Source organism: Solanum tuberosum, unplaced genomic scaffold, assembly GCF_000226075.1.
Source record: "Solanum tuberosum cultivar DM 1-3 516 R44 unplaced genomic scaffold, SolTub_3.0 scf00189, whole genome shotgun sequence".
Classification (NCBI taxonomy): domain Eukaryota; kingdom Viridiplantae; phylum Streptophyta; class Magnoliopsida; order Solanales; family Solanaceae; genus Solanum; species Solanum tuberosum.
Genome location: NW_006239113.1, coordinates 818675 through 845953, shown reverse-complemented (window position 1 = coordinate 845953; position 27279 = coordinate 818675). Strand labels below are relative to the sequence as shown.

Sequence of the window (27279 nt, the reverse complement as noted above, 5' to 3'; positions counted from 1 at the left end):
TAATTATTTGACACAATAAATTTAAATAACAAATGATGTGATGCACTGAATGAGATTGCTCCTTCCTTATTCAGAGATCTCAATTTCAAACTCCAAATATGAAAAAAAAACTTTAATAGGGAATATTACCTCTGAATAAACCCTACTCAGTATGAATTTAGATTAGTCAAGTTTCAATACTATTACCAAATAACAAATGGGAAACGAAAAGATATATACAATACAATATAATACTCCATCTATTTAAAAAAAAGAATGAGCACCTAATACGAAATATAAGAAAATAAAGAAGATTTTTTAATATTATTATCCTAAATTAAACTTATGTCAAATGTATAAAAATATCTTTTAATCTTATGATCTTTAATATGCCATGTGGAAAACTTGAATTAAAATATTCTCAAAAAATGAAAAAAAACATTTTTTAAAAAACAGTTTCGAAAGAAAAGTTGATCAATTTTTTTGAAACGGAGATAGTAAGTAACAAACCTCCAAACAACAAGTTAAAAAGAAAGAAATAGAGAAAAGAAGAATCTTGAAACTTCAGTTTACAAAATTTTCAACTTGGTGTATGAAGAGGATCCAATATCCTTGTCTTTGGTGGGGACATACACACACACACACTTCTCTTTTAAACTCACTAGTACTAATTTGTTTTTTCCTATGTCTCTTTATCCTCTCTTTGTCACTGTTTTAATGCTTTGCCTTTTTTCATCTAAACAAAAAGCCCCAAAAATAACAACTACAAAAAATACAACTTTTAAACAAGTGTGCTACTTTTTTTTTTCTTTACTCTCTCTCCAATGATCTTATCTCCATTTATTTCATGTTATAACTTATTTTTCTCTCTTTCTTTCATCTTCTTCAACATTTTTAGTAAAAATTAAGAATACCCACAAAGCAGAAAACAGTTTCTGTCATGTCACTTCTTATTCTCTGCTACAACTTTCTTGAAATTAAAAAAAAGGTACTCTATGCTTTTTTACCCCCTTTTTCTCTGTTTGTTAATGACAACATCTTGAGCTTTTCTTGAAATTTTATGGGTTGTTAGTATTTTTTGTGGTTGTTTATGTTATAATCATTGTTATGGTAATTACTAATAAATTCTACTTTACTTATATTAGTTATTGTTAGTTACTATGATTATGATTCTTGAATTGTTGTTGTGACCTTTGTAAATTTGGTGACTTTGGGTTCTTTTCTTGATCTACTATGAGTAGCTTGAATTTTGGTCTTGTGGTGTATTTGAGGTCTTAGTGGACTATGGTGTTTTGCAATTTTCATGTTGTAATTTGGATATATGATGTTAATTTAAGTTTTTCTTATTTATTATTATATATCAAGGGTAGGGGAAGGGGAAACGGAGGAGGGGATTATAAGGTGGTAATCGAACCCTGACTAATAAGGTGAATGTTCAGGTAGTCAACTAACGGAGCTAGCTATCAAGATTCTGTACTTTAAGTTGAAATTGTCTTATGGACAAAATTTCACTATAGGTGAAAATGAAGAAACTTGATTTTGTGTCTTTTTTCTTCTTTTTTGGTACTAATTTATGACCTATTTAAGGTGTAAATATGGATAGGGATAGATTCCACTAAAGGGAAGAGTGACAAACTTGGTTTCAACTTGAGGAACTGAACTAATTTATCGAAGTTTTCGTCTGTGAAAATTTGTGAAAGATGTTAAATTGTTCTTGAAATTTTGTAGTTCAAAGCATAGTAAGCTTGATGAGCTCATGATTACATGGAAAATAAATGTATTTTTCTACTGATTTTTTGGTTTGATGATGATTTATGTTAGGTGTTAAGATACCTCTAGTGAAATTGTGTGCCAAGTGGAACCAAGATTTGAACTTTATGAGTTCTAAGTTCTAAGATAGCAACATCAGGTGTTAGTAACTGTGTTCTGAATTTAATATTTGTACATGTTTAGTGAATTTCTTAATACAAATATAAGGGTTTGAACTTAAGGTACTGAGTTCGGCTTCTAGCTTGCCCGTGATTGTGTTCATTTGCTTCCTCGATGTTCCTGATGATGCCTTTTGTTTCCCAGGTTCTTCCAAAAAGTTGAATTTTGCTACAGTTCAAGAAGTTTTGGAGTTCTTCTGATTATTTGTCAAAGTGCAATAAAACTGAAACTCCGTAGGTATTGTATTTCTCATTTCAACCTTTAATTAACTAACCATTTTAGCACTATCTTGTTGAACTAAGCTTTTTCCTACACAATTTAACTGACCTTTGAGTCATTACTATGATAACAACCAGTCATAATTAAGCTTCAACATGAGCCTGGTGTTTGAGGTTGTAAGCAGGTAGATCTTTTCCCATATGTGAACAAATGATGTACTTTTATTTGATGCACTGGTACTGATTTGAGAATGTAGAATTCCTACTCGTTCGTGTGGTATCTATTTTACTGATCTGGGAATTTCAAAGCTGTTTCCATAGAGGTACTGAACTTGTCCTGTCCGATACTTCTCAAACGATGACCCTTGGTTATAATCTCTTTCTCCGTAATGTTATAAACCATTGGGGTTAATTGTACCTACAGAGCGGAAAGCAAATCAAAACCGATACTTCGATGTTATTCATTTTGGTTTCTGTGTGACTTGGTTTAGAATTCGAGGGAAATGATTAATGTGTAGCTTAATAAGTTGATATTCATCATTGGTCAATTGATCTTGAAAGTACTGTCTCAGCATGAAAGATTATTTTCTCTTGTTCGAAAAATCATGTACTTTGTTGTACATATGCAGGTGAATCAACTAACGAAGATCATCCATTGATTTAACACTCCCTGTTGTTTTACCGAAGTCTAAATCCGTACCCGACTTTTCTCCAAGCAACATGAAGCCTCCAAATTTCAATCTTGAATCAGAAGACGAGTCTGAGGTCAGCAACTGCCAAGTGGGTTCAAACATATCCGTCCAAGAAATTCATCCTGGTCCTTCCCTTAATCTTCAGCAGGAATCAGTTCCTGTTACTCTTGACTTGACTCTTGGCTTCAACAGAAGCGACTCCGAGTTGAAAGCCAATGGAGAGGTGAGTGACGAAGTAGTACCCCATCCTCCAACGGCAGCATTATCCAGAGTTTTCTCGTGCAATTTCTGCAGGCGCAAGTTTTACAGCTCCCAGGCGTTGGGCGGACACCAGAATGCACATAAGAGGGAGAGGACTTTAGCTAAGAGAGCAATGCGGATGGGAATGTTATCGGACAGGTACGCTAGCCTAGCATCATTGCCCCTTCACGGGGCCGCATTTCGATCTCTTGGCGTTGAAGCTCATGCTTCCGCACACCAACGCGTCTCGCACCAAGAAACGCCTATTCATGCAATTAGAAGCGGGGCGAGATTTGAACAAGGCTATTTCGGGATGCCAGTATTCGTGGAGGATGATGAAGTGGAGGTGTTCTGGCCCGGTAGCTTCAGGCAAATAGAGGGAATTGGTGGCAATATGGGGTATAATTCAGGGCAAAGTTCAAGCATAAATTTTGTAGCTGTAGCTCCTCAAACTAGGACAGATCCAACATTGCCTGATCTTAATTTGAAACTCTGATGGATTCTTTTTTTTTTTGCATTCTATTCTACTATTTGTATCAGAATTTCATAATTGTGGTATTACATTAGTGCTCTATTTGTACAGGAGGTGAATATTTGAGACTGTCTTGAGCTTTCAATTTTGAATCTTTTTCATTCCCAAATTCGTTTAGTTGACCACCTTATTGTACAATTATATGATATTATTACATAAGTACAGATTTGGGACAGTGGTGATGTTTTTTAGTTTATGCAAACCTTTAACTTCCTCCCATTTTAACCCTGTTTATAATTACTCGCTAGATTCACTTCAGAAAGTCTTACATTGGGAGTAAGATGTAAGTTTATAATTACTCGCTAGATTCACTTCAGAAACCTTTAACATACATTTCCTAACAAAGATGACTCTATATCCAGTAGGGCTCGAACGAGAGGCCTGGATCAAGGAGTACTACCACTCCACCACAATGCTTGTTGGTAGTACACCTTGTTTGTATAGAGTCATCCAACTGTCCATATTAATAGTGATAGTTGCCTTTTTCATGTTCTTAAAAAAAATGGGGACTGTTCTTCATCAGATTCAGGCCTAATGGGACGCATATTGATTCACAATTTGGCATTGAAACCTTCCAATTGAAAAACTAGAATCTTATAAGAGATTACAGACGAAATAAGATTCATAACTGACAAAAACAGAAAAGAAAACACACAACACATTGAATTAAAATATGTCCAGAACCAGCAATGAAAAAAACCAGTAACAAGTTTGTTTATTGGAAGCAGTAATCAGATGAAATCAGATGGAAGCGTCGCGTTGTTTCTTTCTTCATTGTTGTTCTATCCTTGAGTCCTTTGGGCATTCTGCAAATCATATATAGTATGATTTAAATTAAATGTATATATGTATGTAGGGGTAACGATATAAGAATTAATTACCTCTTCTTTCAGCTTCTTCTTCAGCCTCTTCTTCAGCTTCTTCTTCATATCTATATGGACTTGAGGTCTGTCCTCTCCTGTGAAAGCTTCTACTTGTTTCTTAATCTCAATGGCTGAATCTCCAAGCTCACGCTTATTATTATTTAAATGAATGGACTTTAAAGTGTGTATATCCATAAATGCACAAGGGATCTCCCTAAGCTTGTAACAATCTTCTAGTATTAATTCCTCAAGCTTGGGAAAGGTTTCCGTATCAACTTCCCATTCCGAATGGTTGACCACTCGCATAGACAAAGTCTTAAGACGTTGATAGATGTGCTCACTTGCATCCCACTTGTCCTCCACGAAATTACAGCTGACAAACTCCAGAATTTCAAGCTGAGGCAATGCCGCGATTGCTGACAACAAATCAGGTCTCAGGGAAAAACCAGACAACCGTAACTCTTTCAAGCTGTTAGGGAAGTAATATTCATTGGGTTGTCGGATTTTGTCAGGATAGCCGGAATTCTCATATATTGCAATGAGTGATTTAAGTTTATTAAGGACATCAAACTTGGGAAACCAATCGCAATGTGTAGGAGGATCTATCGGTTCCTTGATGTGGCAATGAAGGTGGTGAAGATTTGGGAACTTCTCCAGAACATCACTCGTGGCTTCAGTATATGAGATATCAACTTTAGATAAAGTTGTCAAGTCTTCTAACTTTGAATTCTCAGCTTCCAATATTCTACTTGGTTGATGCATAATATTGTCCACATCCATTACATCCTCTTCAAAGAAAGAACTCATGTCAATTTTCACATGTTTCAGCTTTGACAGTTTGAATATTCCGGGCAGTAATACCATGGTGGAATATCTAGTATTGATCAACAAAGTTTCCAGATTCTGGAGGTTCAACCACGACACTGGGATAGCTTTTACATCTCGAGTCCGAATCCTTAAGAACCTCAAATGAAATAGTGAGCCTATTTCTTCCATTAAAGAATCTTCCAGAATAATGCTATCCAGTTGCAACACTCTAGCAAGTCCAAAGGATCTTGTATGGCAGATATAGCTGGAGTTAAGAAGTGAACCGCTAACTTCCAAAGATATGAGATGCTTACTACCAGCTGAACACTTATTAAAATTGAACAAAACACATTTTTTATGGAGTTGACTGTCGTCAATATGAATGGTTAGACGATGATGTAGGAAATCCGAAGCATGAAATCGTGCACCTGGATTCATTAACTTGAAAAACTTTTCCTTTTTAGCTTTTTCTGAACAAAAATCGTGCACAACATCATGCACATAGCAAACCTTGATCCTAACAGAAAAAGGCATACTCTTCTTGGAGTGGGTTTGATCCACCATTATCAGGCTACTGGAAACTAAAGCATCCAAGTATCTTTGAGTTGCTTCCTCTAAACTACCCTTGGATGGGATATCATAATCCACAAACCCTTCGGCCATCCACAACTGCTTTAACTCAGAGACCGGAGTTCGTTTGTTCTTTTGAGATCTTGCGAAGTAAAGCAACAACGGCTTCAGGTGGCATGGTAAATGGTCATAACTTAATTGCATAACCTTCATCATCTGCAAATTGATGTTGGCAGAAATAAAGGAATCCAGATTATGTTGAATCTTAAGCCACAAATTCTTTTCCTTTTTCTTTCCTCTAACAATTACTCCAGCAATCAAAACAATAGCCAAGGGAAGTCCTTTACATTTCTTAACTATTTGGTGTCCAACATCTGACAGTTCAGCAGGGCAGCTTCCTTCTCCAAATACCCTTTTTTCGAATAGTTCCCAACTTTTTTCAAGTGTTAAAACTTGGAGGTCAATAGGATCAGTACGACATTTAACTTGCGAACCTACCTTACTAATTCGGCTAGTTAAAATAACTCTATCTCCTCTCTTAAGCTTTGGAAAACATGCTATTAACATCTCCCCTGTTGCAATATCCCACACATCATCCAAGACGATGAGGTACCTTTTATCGTACAATGCTCTTCTTAGCTTTTCAGCAAGGTCGTGATCCTCACTTTCTTTTTCTTCAGAGCTAGCAACTTGCTGAAGAATCTCCCGCAACACCTTTGACTTGTTATACTTTTGGGAAACAGTGCACCAAGCACGAATCTTGAAATGACTAGCAACTAATGTATTGTTATACACTTTGTTGGCCAGAGTAGTTTTACCGAGTCCTGGCATTCCGACAATTGAAATGACATCAAGCTCAGATTCATGTTGATTAAGGAGCTGGCCAATGATCTGGGATTCTTCTTTCTCATGACCTACTGTTACCTCAACAAAAGGTGATGAGGTTGACTCAATTGGCTCGACGAAAGACTTTGCATCAAGGGGGTGATCCCCATTGTTATCCTCCAGCTGTAAACTGGTGACTTCTGCCACGATAAGCTTGATCTTATCAGTGACACTCGGAAGTGAGAAGATGAGATGCGAGAGAGCATTATCTCTGACAAGAATGGAATTAATGACATGTTCTGCCTCATATGCCACATCTAAAGCACGCACCCAACAATCTTTAACTACTTGGCTAGTGTCATTCAATGTTTGCCTGACTTTCTCGAAAGATGATCTTATGAATTCAAGGCTTTGTTTCACCATCCCAATTTCTTTCTTTATGAGAGAAACTGAATAAGCATTGGAAATGAGCAAATCATTTAAATGTCTGAGTAGAAGATTCATGAAGAGGAAACCATCATCCATAGGAAAGCGAAGTTGAGATGACTCTGGAGCTTTCAAAAAAATCTGTCTAATATCTCGCTTCATTTGTTCAATTTCTTGCAACAAGTCTGAAGCTGAAAAGTCCGCTTCATTGATATTATACTCAGAGCTCTCCTCCAACAGAATAGATATCTTCCTTGTAAGTAGTCCAATATGTGCCAACATATCATTCAATTTGTCAAGATGGATATATCGCTTTGGTATATCAGTGAGAAAGATCAATAGGAACTCTATCATGACATTAATGCTTTGAGTTGGAGCGTAATTGACAGCTACTGCACCTGCCATGTGTCCTTGGATAAGAATGAGATAATTTTGAAGAATCCTTGGTGATGCTTTTCGGATTTGCTTAACAAACCGTTCTAGTTCAGTTGACCTTGATTCTTTCATGAGCTTAGAAGTAGAAATGTATAAAACCTCCAGCTCAAGAGGGATTATGTCGATGAGTAGAGAAGCAATCTTGGAAGAGCATTGAGAGACCTGGTAACCATCATAATATCGTTTATACTCTCCAGTCCAAAGATCAAAACAGAATTGGGTTACTCTATCAGCAGTCAATTGGAGCCAAGGGTAGAGATATTCAGTGTGTGCTTTGTTGGCCTTGAGGATAGGATAGAAATCTCTCAGATGTCGGAATACTTGCTGAAGAATCTTGAAGTCACTCATCAAGGGGAGAAGCAAATTAGCACTATAGTTTGGTAGATCATGAAGGTGTCTGAAGAGATATTGAAACATTTTCTCTTCAGTCGTCACGGCTACATAATAATCATTCTCCAAACTCAAAAAATAACTTTTCATCTCTTCCAGCAGCAGAGGGGCAAGACACTCCATGTCGCATTTCGCTAGGATTAATTTATCATCTTCATCTTGATAGAAAAGTGAGCAACTAAGTTCATCGAACTCATCTATTTTCTCGGACATTCTGTAATAAAAGTAATCCAAACTGGAATTCCCAAACAGAACAAATGTTCTTAGGAATCTCAACTCCATTCTTAGCTTTTCAATGTCATCCAATTTTGATGAAGCAATTATTTTTTCATTTTTTATTTTCTTCAAGCCATTTAAGAAATCATCAATATGACTGCTGATTCTTCTTCTTTCTTCCTCAAATGGAAGCTGCTAAATTAAAAACCAATAATTAGTCGGGAAAAACCAAGATTTTCAAAAAAATTTAAAAGGAACCACAGATGACTCTATGAAACAAGACAGCCAAGAGAAGGCTCTAATACCATGTCAATTTTCAGCTGAATGCCTCTCAAAGTGAGAGAGTCTTTCCATTATATAGAGAAAATAAAGATTACACATCCCTAAAGATCCGCCATTCCTATCCCTAAAGATTAGCTATTCTACCTATACAAATCTGCCATTGAATCCCTCTAAATCTGCCTTGCTATCCCTCCAAATCAGCTATTCTATCACAATATTTATTCATGTGATTCTACAACAAATGTATATGATCATGCTAATTTATATCACTATATAATTACATTAATATATACAATCATTTAGTTGTCTATCATGCTAACATCTCCCCTCAAATTGATGCTGGTGGATCAAGAAGCATCAATTTGCCTACTAGAAACTGATGGCGTTGCCGTGCCATGGATTTTGTAAATGCACCAGCTATTTGAAGATCACTGGACACATGTGGAAGAGTAATGACTCCTTTATCTACAGCTTCTCGTATATAATGACAATCCACTTCGATGTGTTTGGTCCTCTCATGAAAAACTGGATTAGTAGCAATCTGAATAGCACTTGTATTGTCAGCGTGGAGAGGAGTAGGATGAGATTGGGGAAATCCAATCTCAGCAAGTAATCCACGAAGCCATACAACCTCGGAGCAAGCAGTAGACATGGATCGATATTCAGCCTCTGTTGAAGATTTTGACACACGATCTTGCTTTTTACTCTTCCAAGATATCAATGACTCTCCAAGAAATATACACCAAGCAGAGACTGAACGACGAGTATCAGGACATCCCGCCCAATCAGAATCACTAAAAGCATTAAGACGAATAGAGGAACCACTTGGAAAGAACAATCCACGAGTAGATGTTCCTAGAAGGTACCGAATGATGCGACGAACAGCCACCAAGTGGAGATGACGGGGAGCTTGCATAAATTGACTAACTTGTTGAACTGCAAAAGAGATATCAGGCCGAGTAATAGTAAGGTAATTTAGACTCCCAACTAATTGTCGAAATATAGTTGGTCAGGAAGATCGCCTTCCTCACCACGATACTTGACATTCATTTCCAGTGGAGTATTTGCGGAGGAGGAAACTTGAAGACCAGCCAAAGAAATCAGATCCTGAGTATATTTGTGTTGGTTTAGAAATACACCTGAAGTAACATTATGAACTTCCAAACCCAAAAAATAAGTAAGAGTACCAAGATCTTTCATATGAAAAGAATCTTTAAGCTGCTGTTGGAGGCAAGTGATTAGTGAAGAATCAGTTCCTGTGATAATAATTTCATCTACATACACCAAAAGAAGAACACAACCTGTAGATGTTTTTCGAAGAAACAAAGATGAGTCATTTGTTCTGCTCAAAAGAAAATTGTAGCAAAGTAGACTGGAACTTATCAAACCAAGCTCTTGGAGCTTGTTTTGATCCATACAAAGACCGCTTCAACTTGCATACATCTGATGTAGGCGATGAGAACAAACCAGGTGGAGGTTTCATATGAATATCTTCTTTAAGATCACCATGGAGAAAAACATTTTTGACATCTATTTGATAAAGAGACCAGTTTTGTGAAGCAACAATGGCAATAATAGTTCGTACCGTAGACATTTTGGCTACCGGTGCAAAAGTCTCCTCATAGTCCACCCCATACTCTTGTCTGTTACCAAGAACAACCAATCAAGCTCAGTACCGATCAAGAGTTCCATCAGAATGAAGTTTGATTGAATAAACCCACTTACATCCAATAGGGCGGACATTTGAAGGACATGAAACAATGTCCCATGTGCCATTTTCTTTAAGAGCCAAAAGTTCTTCCTCCATTGCTTTCTGCCAACATTCATGCTTGGAAGCTTGTGAGTAACAAGATGGAACAAATATGTTGGATAAAGTAGAGGAAAAGCCATACCAATTGGGACTACGAGATACTCTTGTAGATCGCTGAGTAGGCATAACTTCATATGATCCACCATTTTTTTTCTCGCCTCCTAAGGTAGCAATTTATTTATCAAGAACCCAACACAAAGAAAGGAAAGATCAAAATCTTCATTGTGCGAAGAATCCACATAATTGTTGAGTTTATACTTAACTAGTATACGTGCCCGCGTGTTGCACGGATATTTTTAAAATGTAATAGTATTTTTAATTAAAAATAACTAATAAAATTTATCATGCACTTAGTAATGTATATTTTAAATCTTGGGGAAAATACATAAAAAAAAACCCATGAACTTGGCACGAAAACATGGATCATAACAAATAAAACCTTTTTGTGAAGTACTATAACTCATAAAAGCACATTTAGTAGATTGTATAGAAAATTTATTGCGTTGCGAAGGAGGCAAATGCACAAAACAAACACAACCAAATGTATGAAAATCACTATAGTTAAGATTTTGGTGATAAAGACGAAAATATGGAGACTCAAGATTTAGCACTTTAGATGGCAATCTATTAATTAAATAGACAACAGTAGACAAAGCTTCCACCCAATATTTAGATGGTACAGATGACTCAATCAATAAAGTACGAGTGACATCTAAAAGATGCCGATTTTTCGTTCAGCAACTCCATTTTGTTGTGGTGTATATGGGCAAGAGTGTTGTGAGACAATCCCTTTGTCAAGCAAGAATTTTTGAATTCATAAGACATATTCTCCACCAGAATTAGATCTTAATAATTTGATGCATGTAGAAAATTGAGTCTCAATGTAAGCCAAACATGTCTTAAACATGGAAAATACCTCAGATTTGGATCGAAGAAAATACACCCATGTAAACCGACTATAATCATCTATGAATGTCACAAAGTATTTGAAATGAGCATGAGAAATAATTGGTGAAATGCCCCAAACATCACTATGAATGACATCAAAACACTTTGTAGCACGACTACCAAAATTAGGAAAAGGAAGAGTTTTACTTTTGCCTAATTTACAAGTAGAACAATCAATGGAAGCAACTGAAAATTTATTTTTATTTCCCAATAAACCAGAATTTGATAAGTGAGACAACACAACAGAATTTGGATGTCCTAGACGCTTATGCCAAACCTCAGTTTTACTAGCAGTAGAAGTACAAGAAAAAGATAGAACATGAGAAATGAAAAAGTGTATAGGAAACAATCGTCCAACTTTAGGCCCCTTCGCGATTATCGTCCCCGACACCTGATCCTGCACAAGACAACCATTACGAGAAAAATTCACATCACAATTGTTATCTACCAATTGTCCAACTGAAATAAGACTAGTTGAGAGCTTTGGTGAAACAAAAACATTCTTGAAAGTTGGAGTAATGTCCCCAACCTTGGTAATGGGTAAATTACTACCATTGGCAATCTGTATTTGTGATGGACCTTGATACTTACGAACATTTTTTAGGATGCTCGTTGAGTTGGTCATATGATTGGAAGCGCCTGAATCAACAATCCAAAAATTAGATGTAACATCATTACCTTGTAATCCCAATGCTGAAAAGGCTGACACGATCATTTGTTGTACCATTTCAGGAGTAAGAACTTGTCCTGAAGATGAGTTATCATCAGTGGAACCATTTATCCTAGCTTGAAAAGCATTGATCCTACGATTTTGAGGGCGCGTGGGACACTCTTTGATAATGTGTCCTTGTTGTTTACAATAATTACAGAACTTCTTGCTACAATTGCTAGCAATATGACCATATTCCTTGCAACTGTAGCATTGAGTTCTACTCATATCCCTGCCCTTTCCTTTACCTTGAGCAGCAAATGCAACAGTGACATCATTTTCTTTCTTAAAAGCATTTTGTGTGACAAGACGTTGCTCTTCACGAAGTAATTCCCTAAAGCAAACATCCAAAGAGGGAGACGGGTCACGATTCATCAAGTTAGAGCGAACACTCTCAAAGTCGGAGCGTAATTTCATCAAAAATTGGTCTCGCTTGCTTTGCTCATGAACTTCTTGAATCACTGATAGGGATTCAGTAGGTATTTTGGCATAGACAATATCTGTAAATTCAGCCCATAAGTTTTGAAATCCAGAAAAATAATCCTGAACAGAAAGACCTCCTTGAGAGTAATTAGCAATTTCATACTCCAACTGAAAGCGTCTTGCGCTATTATCTTGGTTGTAAACCTTTTGTAAGTAATCCCACATGGCCTTAGCTGTCTTGTACGACTTGAGATTAAGAACAAGAAGAGGGTCAATTGACCCTAGAATCCATGTCATTACCCGAGCATCTTTAATCTTCCATTCACTTAGCTTTGTTGCATCAGTAGGAGCAGGATCGCTTCCATCTATATGGTCCCATAGTTCTTTGCCGGTGACAAACAACTGAAATTGAAACTCCCAAGAAGAATAATTTTTTCCAGTGAAATGAACACTGAAGGATTCAAAGTGATGTGAATTCATGCTTTTGAATAGCTATAAAACTACAAAGACTCAAGAAAGCAACTAGAATGACCAAGAACAAAATTCCCAGGAGGTAGCCAAAAACCAAGATTTTCAAAAATTTTTTAAAAGGAACCACAAATGACTCTATGAAACAAGACAGCCGAGAGAAGGCTCTAATACCATGTCAATTTTTAGCTGAATGCCTCTCAAAGTGAGAGAGTCTTTCCATTATATAGAGAAAATAAAGATTACACATCCCTAAAGATCAGCTATTCTATCTATACAAATCTGCCATTGAATCCCTCTAAATCTGCGTTGCTATCCCTCCAAATCAGCTATTCTATCACAATATTTATTCATGTGATTCTACAACAAATGTATATGATCATGCTAATTTATATCACTATATAATTACATTAATATATACAATCATTTAGTTGTCTATCATGCTAACAATATATTAGTGATAGATTTTGTTATTTAGTTACACAAGTGTAGTAAGTAGTTTTTTGATGTGATGTAATATAAAGTTTAGAGATGTAAGATTCTTTGTAGTGAATTTTAACATTTTTTTTTGATATTAAACTTTTTTAGTAGCTTTTACAGATAATTTATTACTTATGAGAATGGGTGATATAGTTTTTAAATTAAATAATGAATTTTTTTTATTGGTAATAATACTACCTCTGTAGACTGTTATTTGTCATGCGCTTTTCGAAAGTCAATTTGACTAATTTTAAAAATTAAATTAGATTAATTAATTCAATATTTTAAACAAAAATTTAGATATTCAAAAAATATACTAAAAGTACTATAAATTGCAATTTTTTGCATATCAATATGATAAAAAATACATCATAAAATGTTAGCCAAAATTCTTATAATTTGATTCTAAAAAGAAAACAATGACAATTAAAAATGAATAGAGGGAATAGAAAATAAAAAAGGGTAAAGTGCCCAATTAATTAAATAAATAAAAAGGAAAGGAAAAAGGGCAACTGCCCAATAGACAAAAGAAAATAAAAAGAAGAGTTGAAACACGTGAAACGTCAAACAACATAAACGAAAAAAAAAAACAACAGTTCAACAAACGCAGTAGAAGAAAAGAAAAGAAAGAGAAAATAAGAGGAGAAAATAAAAGAGAAAAAGTGGATTTTTTATCTCAAAGTGATTCTTGTTCTTTTCACAAAATTTTTATGTGATTATGAACAGATTTTTAGGATAGAAAGTGTAGAATTTATGCCTAATTGAGAAAAATATAATTCTAGGGTTTTTAGAACAAAATCTTGATTTGAGGGTCAAATAACTATCGTCGAATAACTATTCGTTTTAACTAAAATTTATCATGCGAGTTTATTTTATTATGAGTGAAAATAATCCAAAAGAAAATTTCAGATTTGAATTCGAAGGCTCGGGGTGACTTTTTTCACCCGATTTTGAGCCAAAAAAATAAATATAATAGTATGGGTGTCATTCGATTCGTATTCTTATGAGAATTATATATCTAAACAGATTTTGACCATTCAAAAGCATTACAAAAGGACGAATTGGTAATTTAACTTTTGAACTTCGGTTTGAGGCAAGTAGAAATTCCTTCCTTTCTTTGGAGTGTTAGTTTTATGAAATATATAAATATAATGATAACGAATAATAAGAGGGTCCCGTATAAATGTGTAACAACCCGAACCGTTGTTATTTAGGAGAAAAAAAAATCCAGAAAAATCTGGGCCATTGTACCGCCATAGCGGGCCAGATGCCGCTAGGGCGGGATAAGCGAGGCAGAGCGTAAATTACGCGAAATACTATTTTCCTCCTTCCTAAAATACCTAAATAAGTCATAATACACCTTAGAAACCCCCAAAAAGCTGCTGCAAGCTTGGGAAGAAGGGAGAGAGAGATTTCTAGCGTGAGGATGGTGATATCTTGCAGATTCTTGGCCAAAATCACCGTCACGAATCCCAAAAAACAAGAATCGAAGTCAATAACTCCGTACAACTGCTTGGCGCCTAGGTAAGCTAGGTTTTATGAATTAAGTAGTTTAAATCTATGGTTACTGCGTAATATATGTGAATCAATGGTAGAATTTATGCGTAGGCCTTCGTGCACCGAATGATTATTGATTTAAACCCTAGAAAGAAGTCTTAGACGATGAATCAAGACTGAGAATGGTCGAATTAGGGTTACATGAGGTGTGTTGATCAATAATCCGTTGTGAGGGTGGTGATTCCATGATTTAGTGATGTATGCTGTTCTTGCTTCATTGTGAAAGAACAATGAGTCATGAATTGATTTACATGATTATGAGGATATACTTGTGATTGTGATTATGATATGTTGACTGGATCGGTTGCCACGTTCCGGCATAATTAACTGGGATCGATTGCCACGTTTCGGCATAACTTACTGGGATCGGTTGCCTCATTCCGGCATAACTAACTGGATCGGTTGCCACGTTCCAGCATAACTATAGGATCAGTTGCCACGTTTCGGTATGCTAACTGTTTAGGTTTGGGTTCCATGAGAGGACCAATGATGTGGCAAAATAGTGTATCTTGAGAAATGTGAAGTTGTTCGTAAGTGTCGTTGATATTGCATATATTTGATATGCATATGTGAGTATGTTGTTGTATTGACTTATATATGTTGCATTCAGTAGGTACATGTTACGACGACTTAGATTTGATGGTTCTTGTGTTGAGCGAGCTGTTTGGGTATAGTGGAAGGGCAAGGTGTCCAAGGGGCGAATAATGGATAACAAGGGTTGTTCGTGTGTTGTAATGGTGAGAAGTAGAGGCAGAGTATGTGATGAAATATGCTTAGGTGGATTTCACCTTGGGGAAAGAGATTGGGTTTAGTGGTAAGAAAGCTTGATATAATGTACTATATGACCATGGTTCGGTAATGTGACGAGGAAGTAAGGGTATGACATGAGAGGTTAGTTGAAATACAACGTGGTGGTTTTTGGGGGAACACTTAATGTGTTAGAATGGTTAGGCCATGATCAAGTAACCGGTAAGTTGGTTGAGAAGGTAGTTAGTAGTCAGAGTACTAGTGAAATTTGGAGGTACTTCAAGAAAAGGGTAGAGGTGGAGAAGCGAGTGGTTTATGTCATGATCTTATTAGTTGGTCCCTTATGTTATGTGGTGGGCGTCGGGTTGACCGATGATGCCTACCAATACGTGTGTTTTGTACTGATACTACTCTCGCTATGTCTTTTGACATAGTCTGGATGCAGGTTGGTGACGTTTCCTTAGGTGAAGACGAAGAAATTCTCCAGCAGCATCTGTTTTCGTTCCGCATGGTGGGAACTGTGTCTTTTGTTTATCTTGTCTAGATGTACTAGCTCTTGTAACTGTTTAGACTAGATCATTGGGAGTTGTTAATAACTTTACAAGTTTAATCAAAAAGAGTGCCTAAAGTTATTGTACAAAAAATCATATTATTATATTTATTTCTGTTTTCTTTTAACTTTCCACATGTTTAACTATTGGGATATGTTCTCCTACTTAGGTGTTAGAGTGGGTGTCCGCACGGCCCGGTGGGTTGGATTGTGACAAAATGAGATAACGAACATTTATGCAGGTACGGATGTTATAATATGGGAAAATTTACATTAATTGTTATTTAATTGTTATGTTGAGGTGATTTATTTTATGATGTAGTTATACTTTTACTCTTTTAGAAAAAGAAACTTTTAGAACATACCTCGTTGTTGCTTCTTAGAAGAGTTAGTAATCAAAACTTGTTGAATACACGTATTTTCCGTACGGATCACTCTATACTTGTTACACCTTTTTTCAAGCAGGAACTGAGTCAGGTACTAGCGGTATTTGATTTGTTACTGCGACTGAGATTGATGGTTGTTGAAATTTAGGGTGAATTGATTTCTCTTCTCTTTGTCTTATTTCCTTCTAAACAAATGCATTTGTTTTCATGTTTGTTTCGTATTAGTAGATGTCATTGTACTAGTGCCACCATGTCTAGGAATATTTTATTTTAACTTATCTATACAAATTTTGCATTGTTAAATGATTAATAGAGGGATCAGGTTTGCCTACGGGGATGGTAGGTGCCCTCACGGATTAATGAAATTTTGGATTGTGACAACATGGTATCAAAGCACGGTTCATAGGTCCCATTAAGTACAAGAGCAGAGTCTAGTAGAGTCTTGCGGATCAGTGCGTAGATCTCCATTACTTATCTTCGAGAGTCTATAGGACTTTAGGAAACTTTTATTCCTTATCGTGCATATGTGGTTCACTTTAATATCTAAATTCTTTGTTTTATTCTCTCACCCATTGTGAGGATACGTATATGAGAGATGATGTTACATGGTGTGGTGCGAGGTGTTATGATTTGGTTAGCAGAATGACCAAATAATAGGAATTGCGATATTGAGGATGTTAGCATAGTATGGATGGTTCGTTTGAGGTGTAACAATGATGTTTTAATTTTTCCAATTTATTGGGACAATCTTATGACACAATAGTATCAATGATAAGTTGACAATTCAATATTGGAATGATATAATATGGATGATATGAATAAAAATGTAATCTTGGGAGGATCAATTGATTAGATAAGAAAATAGTGATCATGATCAAACTAAAATGAGAAGTTCAGGAATAGCAAAAATATGAGAGGTGATAATTTATAATGAAGTTAAGATGGTAGGACTTGTTATAAGATAGGTATGAAAGACTTTCTTACCTTTTGAGTGAAGGTATACTAAGAAGAATTCAAATAGTTCGAGTTGGATAACACGATAATCACAATGATAAAGTTTCTTATGATGGGAGCCACTATACATAGACTAAATATAATATTGTATGAGATTATGAAGCTAGTTGAGTGTCAACCAACAAGGACACTTTAAGTGGTGATTAAATGATAGATACTGACATATTTACCTGTGAGATGTCTTTCCGAAGTTGAATTGAGAATCAACAATATTAGTTGAAACTAATGAAAAACATGATTTGATTTTGGACAAAGATACGTGTACAAAACTATATGAGATTGTTCATAGAGACGTGTATAGTGGTAAAAGACCGGCCTACAATTCATGGACTAATATTGTGGTGGTTGGAAATATTATATCGACAAATAACTAACTCTATTGAAGTAATCAAGGTTTTTCCAAGTATTGTTTAGTATGCTCTTGATCTTTTGTAGTTTTATTTTGGTCATTGATCTATACTTCTTTTTATGTATCATTTTTTGAATTTGGATATATTTTGTGACTCTCCTTCTATTTTTGTACGTATCTCGACACCCTTAGATGATTCTTAGTGGTGGATTGATTACATCGATTTCAAGTTATTGATTTGGTAGAACAAGACATTTGGATAGACTTCATTACTTTGAATATGATAGACTTCGACATCATGTTGAATATGGATTGAATTTTTTCCGTGTCATGCATTCAGACTGTTATGTCAAGACAAAGATCTCAGTTTTGTTGGGTATTCCTAAATTGAAGTTACATGACACTCTAAGTATCTATCTAAGGAAATATAGTATCATCTTCAAAGGCTTGATGTATATGGTTCTGAGACATGGTTGTGACAAGTGTTATGTGAATTGAGGGAGAATAAGGAATTAAAGATGATGTACCATTTTGAGGGGCGTGTCATGCACTACGATAAATATTATAATTTGAGGGACATGTCATACGTTGTGATAATTTCTATTATCGAGAGACGTGTCGCATGTCGCGACAGATGTATAGACAAATATGTTCCCCATGGGTCCAGACTGAGAGACAACATGTATGTATCATTAGATCAGACATGTATCACCATATTTGGCATTGCATCTCATTGTATTGCATATCTTTATCATTGTGAACTTGTGAGCGCTTTTCTATGGAACTTGTAATTGATAAACTTTATCATGTGTATTGTTGATCTGAAATTGTCGGAGTATTATCATTAAGCTATGAGCTATGTAGATTATGAAATGTTAGGTTGAGCTGATTTTAGGCAGGTTGTAGTTGTGGATGTTTGGTTGGAGTGTAAGGAGTAACCGTATTCTATATTTTTAGATTTGTGTTTAGCAGTTTGCTTGATGAGTATCGTGTGGTTTGATACTCACCCTTTGCTTCTATATTTGTGTAGGTTACAAGCCCGGATCTTCGTGATACTCTCTACCCTGTTTTTGTCCAATACTTTCTGTGGAGATTTGTGAGGTAGTTGTTTGTCATCTCAACAAACTTTCTTACTCCTATTTTTGATTTTATTCTGGTTTAGAGACAATATCATTTGAAGCTTTTGTTTTCTTTCAAATCTATTATAATACATTAGAGACTTGTGCACGTGACAACCAAGTTTTGAAAATTTAGTTATGTTGACGTGTTATCCTTATTATTATTTGTCATTAAACTTTTATTTATACGTTATTTCCTCACTTTATCGTAATGGTTGAGTTTTAGGCTGACTTGTCTTTAGTGGGATAAGACGAGTGTCATTATATTCATCTTTGGATGGTCGCATTCTAATTCAACACACAAAATATGATATATATTTTGTTAATTAAAGTGAATGAACATGAAAATAACAATTTATCTATCGTGCACAAGATTAATAAATATAGGCATGATCGAGCGCATATTGTCAAGTGTCAACGTGACGGAAGTAGATCATATTTTTTATACTTGTATGAAGTTCGTAGAATTAGATAGTTTAATTCCTTATGATTAGGTTCATCTTAATTAGATGATTTTAAAAAAAATATAACTATTTTAATTGTTGAGTTTAAATTTATTTACATTTTGCCGACAAACCTTTTCAAGAGTCAATGGTCACAAATATTTTAATGGATATTGTTAGCTTTGCTTTTACTATTTTTGACCTTTTTGTTAAGTGTAAGTTTTAAAATGAATCTCAACCATAAATTATTTTATGATCCCCATGACATTAATCTAAGAGGTAATTAAATATTACTTGAGGGAATAGTAGTACTTGACCGAATCTTTTTCCCGCAAAATGACTATATATGCCTCTATATATTCGAATAGGCGTTAGCATTGCCATGTAAAATATACCAATAGTATTGTTACAAAAATAGGGAAAAGGCATCAATTCCTCCTTGAACTTGTTCCGAAAAGTCAGTTACACGCTTAAACTATCATAGTGACCTATTACACACTTATACTACTCAAAAGTAAATTTTCTTACCCTCTAAAACTGACGTGACAAAAAAATAAAACAAAAAATAGGTGCGTCAATTTGAAATTAAAGTTTATCTAGAAAAGTTTCGGTTGATTGTTTCTATCTTTGTCATTTATTTGACTTTGTTAAAGAAATTTTTGTTGTTGATCAATTTTTGAGTTTAGTGGTGATAGCAACTTTATGGGTTTGGTGGTGATAGGTGGTGGGTGACAAAAATTAAAGAGGTAATTGAAGATGGTGATGAAGAAAAAATCGATATTAATAATGGTGGTGGTGATATTTGGTGTTGGGTGACAAAGAAGAAGAAGAATTGAAAGTGATATAGTGGTGGTGAAGAACAAAATCAATAGTGAAGGTGGTCGGATATGATTTTTCTGATGAAATGAGAATTGAAATGGGTGGGATTTAGTGATGAAGAAGATGTAATTATTAGAGAATTAAAGTAATTAATTAGGGATTAATTAGAGTAAAATATAGTTAACAAAAGAAAAGTTAATTAATAAAGAAAAGAAAAGAAAAAATTATAATTTATGACATGATGCTGATGTAGTGCTGATGTGGTAGCGAGTGTAATACACCATATAATGTGAGAGTGGTATTACACGTCTAATGGTGGTAATAAATTCACTTTTGAGTATTAAAGGTGTGTAATAGGTCACTGTAATAGATTAAGCGTGTAACTGACTTTTCGAAACAAGTTCAGGGAGAAATCTATGCCTTTTCCCTACAAAAATATGTAAAACTAGTAATTGCTAGAAAGGTAACCAGCTTAATCACTATTCCTTCCATTCCTTTTTAGTTGTCATAGTTTTCTTTTTAAGACTTAAACGATATAGATTTTGACTAATATTTTAAGATGTATTTTTTTTTATCATATTGATATTTTAAAAAATTGCAATTTATAGTATTTTTCGGCATAGTTTTTGAATATCTAAAATTTTATTTTAAATATTGAATGAATATAATCTAATTTAGCTATGAAAATTAGTCAAATTAACTCTCGAAAAGCATAACATGACAAAAATAATAATGAAGAAAGTATTAATTTGGAGCATGTAAAAGTATTAGTAGACATACCGATGACCTTCCTTTTTCCATTTAATCTATAACCTCGAACCAGCCTTCAATTTCTAGAGATTTGATGTTCCAACTAATCACATGCACATTTAATAAGGATAAAAATTAGAAATACAAGTAAAAAGAACGGCAACAAGAATGATATATATGTAAATAATAATTCTGAATAAATACATGATATTTCTATAGAGAAAATGTTCTCTAATATTTATGACCAACCAAAATGAAAAAAATGGAAAACAGTTTAGAGAGGGAAGAGAAGAGGGTCGGATACTAATTTTGATGCTAGGAAATAAATTCTTTCAACTACTATATATTGATGCTTAATTATGGACAATTGCGCTCTGTCGGTGAAAATCTCCTACTTCACAGCGGGAGATTGTATCAGTAAGAAAGTAGACTCACTATATCCATTATACTCTTACTAAAGTACATTTGATCTTTCTTTGTCTCGAACCCCATACCCCTATAATAATGGTAAAGTCAGGGATAGCCCCAAAGTGGAATTGACCGGTAGTACTTGGTTGAAGCTCCAGTAGGTAGCCCACTTGCTAGGATGATAAACATGCTCTCGGCTTCAACCTTAAGATTGTAAGCAAAAATGATAGAAACTCCTACAGATTATTCTATATATCCAACATATACCTTCTATAATTATCAAGTCAAAAATATAAACCATTTTGCTGTTTCTTATGTATGTATGTAATCCACAAATAAAAACAAAAAAGGGAATATTACTCTCTCTGCCTTTGAATTCAAATATCACATGTAAAAAAATGAAATAGAAAGAAAAAATAGTTTACCTTTTTCTTTACTTCCAAGCTGTTAAAACCATGAAAATTAACAAGGAAATGATGAATGTGATATATTCTGAGAGAGCTCACAATAAAACTTAAATGCTAATTAAGGCTACCTTGAATCTATATAGCCATACAAACAGAGAAAAAAGACAAAAGGTTAAGTTGGTCAATAGCTCACATACCATGTTCTTACAATTTTATATTTATATTAAAAAAATTAAATAGTCAACTATTTTTCTATTCAGTTTAAGTGATAATAAGAATTAATTTCTTCAAAAACCAAACTTACTAATAGTTAGTTCTATCAAGAATATTTTAATAATCTCTCCTTTTTATGGGTTTTTCACCCGGTGTTCGGAGTCCACATTGGAGCATTGCGCACTGCAAGGGCCCATTTGGGGGTGACGCTCCCAACTGAATTTTCTCTATTTCGATAAAATTGGAACGATACAGAGAAGATTAGCATGGCCCCTATGCAAGGATGACACACATAAATCGAGAAATGGTTCAAATTTTTAAAGGGGGTTCTCAGGTTTGGAAACACATGTTGGAGAATAGAAAAGATTTAGAACATCACTTATGGTGGGAACCTAGAGGGGGTACTTCTAATATTTGGTATGACAACTGGACCAATCTTGGTCCTTTATACTTGCACCAGTCTAATGTGCATACTTGTCATCCTATGAGAGACGTTGGAGAATCTTAACAGAAGAGGGTTGGGATTTTGATGCTTTACCTGAGTTTGTTGTGGATCATATCAAGCTTAACATGTTTTTTGTGCAGCCAAGTGATCAGGGTGATAAACCTTGGTGGACTAAGTCGAGTACAGGCCACACGGAATTAAGTTTAGTGTTAAAAGTGCTTGAGAGTTGTTGAGACAAAAAGCTGAGAAGAATGAGGACTTGAAACTATTATGGATTAAAGGATTTCCATTCAAATTATCCTTTCTAGCTAGGAGAATTTGGAATGGTAAAGTTCCAGTAGCAAGTTTAATGCACTTTTGGAATCCTACCATATCTCAGAATTGCAGGTGTTGTTCTATTCCAGTAGAGGAGACTATAGAACATCTTTTTCTAACAGGTGAGGTTGCTGCCAGAATTTGGAATCATTATTTCAGAGTTGCTGGTCTCCTAGGACCTATGCTTAATTTGAAACAGACTATGAGAAGGTGGTGGTCTTCAGAAGGTATCTATAGAATTCAAGTGATTTTTCAAGTTGTGCCCATTATCATTTTGTGGTGCCTGTGGAAGAGAAGAAACACTATTTTACATGGTGGGTCATTCTCAGAAAGTAAGGTTATTTGGGAGATTAATGACATTATTATGAAGGTGATTAAAATCAGATTCAAAAGAGATTTTGGAAGAAACAATTGGCCGGATATAATTACCGAGTTACAAAGGCACAATAATTCCTATAGCATTAATATTGTGAGATGGATTCCTCCCCCTATTAATTGGGTGAAATGTAATACTGATGGAGCATCTAGGGGTAATCCCAGACCTAGATCTGCAGCCTTCTGTATTAGAGATTACTCTGGTTCATTGTTGTGGCTAAGGATTTCAAAATACATAATACCTCTAATTTGGTAGCTGAAGCAAGGGATATTAGAGAAGGATTGTTTTTTTTGTAAGGAGCATCTGTTATCACATGTCATTATTGAAACAGATTCTATGGCCATGGTACAAATTTTGGAAGGAGGGTGGAATGTCCCTTGGCGTATGACTTTGGAGGTCAATTCCATAAACTACTTGAGAAGATCCTTATCAGCACGTGTACAACACACCTTTAGAGAAGGAAATACTCTTGCGGATTATTTTGCTAACCTAGTTTTTGATTTTGCAGGTGATTATCACTTTAGCCATTTTCAAGACATTCCTATGGAAGGACGAAGAATCCTAAACTTGGATAAAAGTGGAACTCCTCACATAAGAAGGAGACAAACGAATTGAATCTATACAACTTCTATATGTAGGTTCAATAAAATACAATTCAGTGCAGGAAGGTCCAACATAAGGTCTATCAATTTCAATTTCAAGTTAGAAAAGCAGGATCAGAATTAGACAAGCAGGGAAGTCTAGCGTATCATCATATTTTGCCAATATCCTTGTAATTCGAGTTAATAATGAGCACAATGTATTTGAACAAGAGAATAGTTACCATTATGCTCATGATGTTGGAAATATGTTCGATTGGTAAGTTTATCATGCACCTGGTGAGAGCTTGAGGTGTTGAAATGGTATGGTGCCAAGACACATGAGTTACTGGTAGAATTTGTTCTTGTCTAAATACTTAGTGTGCATTCACGTTTCATCTGTCAATTTTAGAATAAGTAAGGTTACAATTTTTGTCTTTTAAGATGGTGGTATTAACCCAAATGGGTTCAACCCATTAAAGGCGAGAATTAAAAACTTAATTTGTTCTAAAGATGAGAGGAATACCTTGATGATTCAAGTGGTTTCATTTGAAGTTGCTAATCGAGCTGCACATCTCCAAGCTAAGCTGATTAGGAACCAGAAGTTAGGGGGATTTATGTGGCATAGTCATTATCAAGATTAAGAACTGATAGATGCGGCAAGTGAAGGAGATGATAGCATAGAAGAATTACCTGGTAGGTGTGGCGAAGTGAAGGAGATACAACAGACGAGAGTTGCTGAACGATTCGTACATCTCAGAAATTTGCTCCTGGTGTTTTTTCTCTTGTTTGAGGGGGAAAAGCACACACTCACAATAGAAGAAGGATCAGAAATTGGGGTCTCTCCAGTGATGGTTCCCCAGCTACCTTGAGCTTTGATAGACACATCAATGGCTGATCGGACGTATTGAGATGGTGTTCGTGAACTTTCTACTTCTCAGCTGCAATTTTGTGTCTTTTCAGCTGAACCTTCCATTTTGTTTTTAATAGTTCCAAGTTTTGAGTTTCTGGACCGGGTCATTTTTGGATCCACTCATGTATATACTTTCCCTTATTTATTACTAAAATATATATAAAAATAAAATGGGCCAGGAGCCCTCCTTTAATTTTTTTTTTTTAAAAAAGTCCCATATTCCTAAAAATCTCTCGATTATTAGTCAACTAAACAGACAATGGATCGGATCTGCCAATTAAATAAAGGACCCATATGGTAATAATTTTTTTATTTTTATTTTGAAATAACTTTTTATTTATTTATTTAAATGTGAAGTGTAAATCTACGATGAAATGCCTCCTAAATTAACCCGGAAATGTCAACTGACAAATGCTTATTCTGTTACTCCATGTCCCTAATTACTTGTCCACTTTGAATTGTCACACATATTAAGAAAGTAATTAATGACATAGTGAGTTTACCAGTTTACCCCTATTAATTATGAAGTGGATGAAAAATTCTATATTGGGACTATCAGAGAGTTAACACACGAAATAAGATTCATAACTAACAAATAACATGTCTTTGAACAATACATAGATATATAGTCAAAGCTTAACTACTCCAAATAAAACAAATTACTAATGAGGCAAAGCAATACACAATTTACATGAAAGAAAACACTCAAAACATTAAGTTAAAACATCTCCAGAACAAGTTTGTTTATTGGAAGCAGTAATCAGATGAAATCAGATGGAAGCGTTGCGTTGTTTTCTTTCTTCATTGTTGTTCTATCCTTTGTGTATTCTGCAAATTATATATGTAAGTATATGAAGTGTATATGTATGGAGGGGTAAAGATGTAAGAAATTAATTACCTCTTCTTGACTTTGTTAGCAATGGAATATATGGACATGAAGTCTGTCCTCTCCTGCGAAATCAATTACATCTTTCTTAATCTCCATGGCTGAATCTACAACCTGACTGTTAATATTTGTTAAATGAACGAACTTTAAAGTATCTATATCCGCGAATGCACAAGGGATCTCCGTAAACTCCTCACAGTATTCTACTATTAATTCCTCAAGCTTGGGAAAAGTTTCCCTATCAACTTGCCATTCTGAAAGGTTGACCATTCGCAATGTCAAAGTCTTAAGACTTTGATACATGTCCTCACTTGCATCCCACTTACCCTCCACGAAATCAGAGTCGATAATCACCAGAATTTCAAGGTGAGGCAATGCCGCGATTGCTGACAACAAAGCAGGTCTCACGTGAAATAAATTCAACCGTAACTCTTTCAAGCTACTAGGGAAGTGATATTCATTGGGATGTGGTATTTGGTAGATTGACTCGGTGTGAAATAAGTACTCTTTGGGCATCCTGTATTTTGCAAAGAGTGATTCAAGTTTATTAAGAACATCAAGCTTGGGAAACCAATCGCCGTGTGTAGGAGTAAGAGGGTACCGCGGTTCCACAATGATGCGATGAAGGTGCTGAAGATTCGGGAACTTCTCCAGAGCATCACTCGTGGCTTCAGTGTATGAAGATTAAAAACTTTGGATAAAGTTGTCAAGTCTTCTAACTTTGGTTGATTCATAATATTGTCCGCATCCTCTTCCTCTTCAAAGAAAGAACTCGTGTCAATTTTCACATGTTTCAGCTTGACAGTTTTAATATTCTGGGCAGTAATACCATGGTGGAATATCCAGTACTGATCAACAGAGTTTCCAGATTCTGGAGGTTCAACCACGACACTGGGATAGCTTTTACACCTCGAGTCCGAATCCTTAAGAACCTCAAATGAAATAGGGAGCCAATTTCTTCCATTAAAGAATCATTCAACTCAATGCTATCCAGTTGCAATACTCTAACAAGTCCAAAGGGTCTTGTGTGACAGATATAGCTGGAGTGGAGAAGTGAACCGCTAACTTTCAAAGATACGAGATGCTTACTCCCAACTGAACACTTTTTAGACTTGAACAAAACACATTTTTTGTGGAGTTGGTTGTTGTCAGTACGAATGGTTAGACGATGGTGTAGGAAATAAGAAGCGTGAAATCGAGCACCTGGATTGATTAACTTGAGAAACTTTTCCTTTTTCGCTTTTACAGAACAAAAATCGTGCACAACATCATGCACATAGCAAACCTTGATCCTAACAGAAAAAGGCATATTCTTCTTGTAGAGCATATGATCCACCATTATCAGGCTACTGGAAACTAAAGCATCCAAGTATCTTTGAGTTGCTTCCTCTAAACTACACTTGGATGGGATATCATGGTTCACCAACCCTTCAGCCATCCACAACTGCATCAACTTAGAGACTGGAGTTCGTTTGCTCTTTCGAGATCTTGCAAAGTAAAGCAACAACGGCTTCAGGTGGTATGGTAAGTGGTCATAACTTAATTGCATAACCTTCATCATCTGCAAATTGATGTTGGCAGAAATAAAGGAATCCAAATTATCTTGAATATTAAGCCACAAATCATTTTCCATTTTCTTTCCTCTAACAATTACTCCAGCAATCAAAACAACAGCCAAAGGAAGCCCCTGACATTTGTCAACTATTTGGTGTCCAACTTCTGACAGTTCAGCAGGGCAGCTTCCTTCTCCAAATACCCTTTTT

General features: G+C 35.3%; 3 protein-coding genes and 1 pseudogene across 9 annotated transcripts; 1 reads left to right on the top strand and 3 right to left on the bottom strand.

Moving 5' to 3' along the window:
* The first annotated feature begins 746 nt into the window (after positions 1–746).
* LOC102603421 (zinc finger protein 4-like) lies at positions 747–3682 on the top strand. Of its 4 annotated transcripts, XM_015312164.1 has the most exons (4): positions 747–967; positions 1801–1888; positions 2053–2145; positions 2756–3682. In XM_015312164.1, the coding sequence occupies exon 4, from the start codon at positions 2847–2849 to the stop codon at positions 3552–3554; it is 708 nt and encodes a 235-aa protein (XP_015167650.1). In that variant the 5' UTR covers positions 747–967; positions 1801–1888; positions 2053–2145; positions 2756–2846; the 3' UTR covers positions 3555–3682. The 4 variants fall into 4 exon arrangements, with proteins under 4 accessions (XP_015167650.1, XP_006355049.1, XP_015167649.1 ...); XM_006354987.2 differs by lacking the exon at positions 1801–1888; XM_015312163.1 differs by lacking the exon at positions 1801–1888 and having other exon boundaries at positions 2053–2449.
* A 600-nt stretch (positions 3683–4282) lies between these two features.
* LOC102592255 (putative late blight resistance protein homolog R1A-3) lies at positions 4283–24705 on the bottom strand. Of its 4 annotated transcripts, none has more exons than XM_015312159.1 (6): positions 24411–24705; positions 24244–24304; positions 23963–24116; positions 21006–21078; positions 4472–8314; positions 4283–4396 (listed from the first exon to the last, which is right to left on the bottom strand). In XM_015312159.1, the coding sequence occupies exons 4-6, from the start codon at positions 21024–21026 to the stop codon at positions 4373–4375; spliced, it is 3888 nt and encodes a 1295-aa protein (XP_015167645.1). In that variant the 5' UTR covers positions 21027–21078; positions 23963–24116; positions 24244–24304; positions 24411–24705; the 3' UTR covers positions 4283–4372. The 4 variants fall into 4 exon arrangements, with proteins under 4 accessions (XP_015167645.1, XP_015167646.1, XP_015167647.1 ...); XM_015312160.1 differs by having other exon boundaries at positions 24015–24116; XM_015312161.1 differs by having other exon boundaries at positions 24244–24299.
* Positions 11500–13282, bottom strand: LOC102602858 (uncharacterized). The gene is made up of 2 exons (XM_006354986.2): positions 11841–13282; positions 11500–11559 (listed from the first exon to the last, which is right to left on the bottom strand). Exons 1-2 carry the CDS (start codon positions 12772–12774, stop codon positions 11522–11524), a joined length of 972 nt encoding a protein of 323 aa, XP_006355048.2. The 5' UTR covers positions 12775–13282; the 3' UTR covers positions 11500–11521.
* A 577-nt stretch (positions 24706–25282) lies between the features above and the next one.
* Positions 25283–27279, bottom strand: part of LOC102591930 (putative late blight resistance protein homolog R1B-16) — a 3755-nt pseudogene continuing 1758 nt past the window's right edge.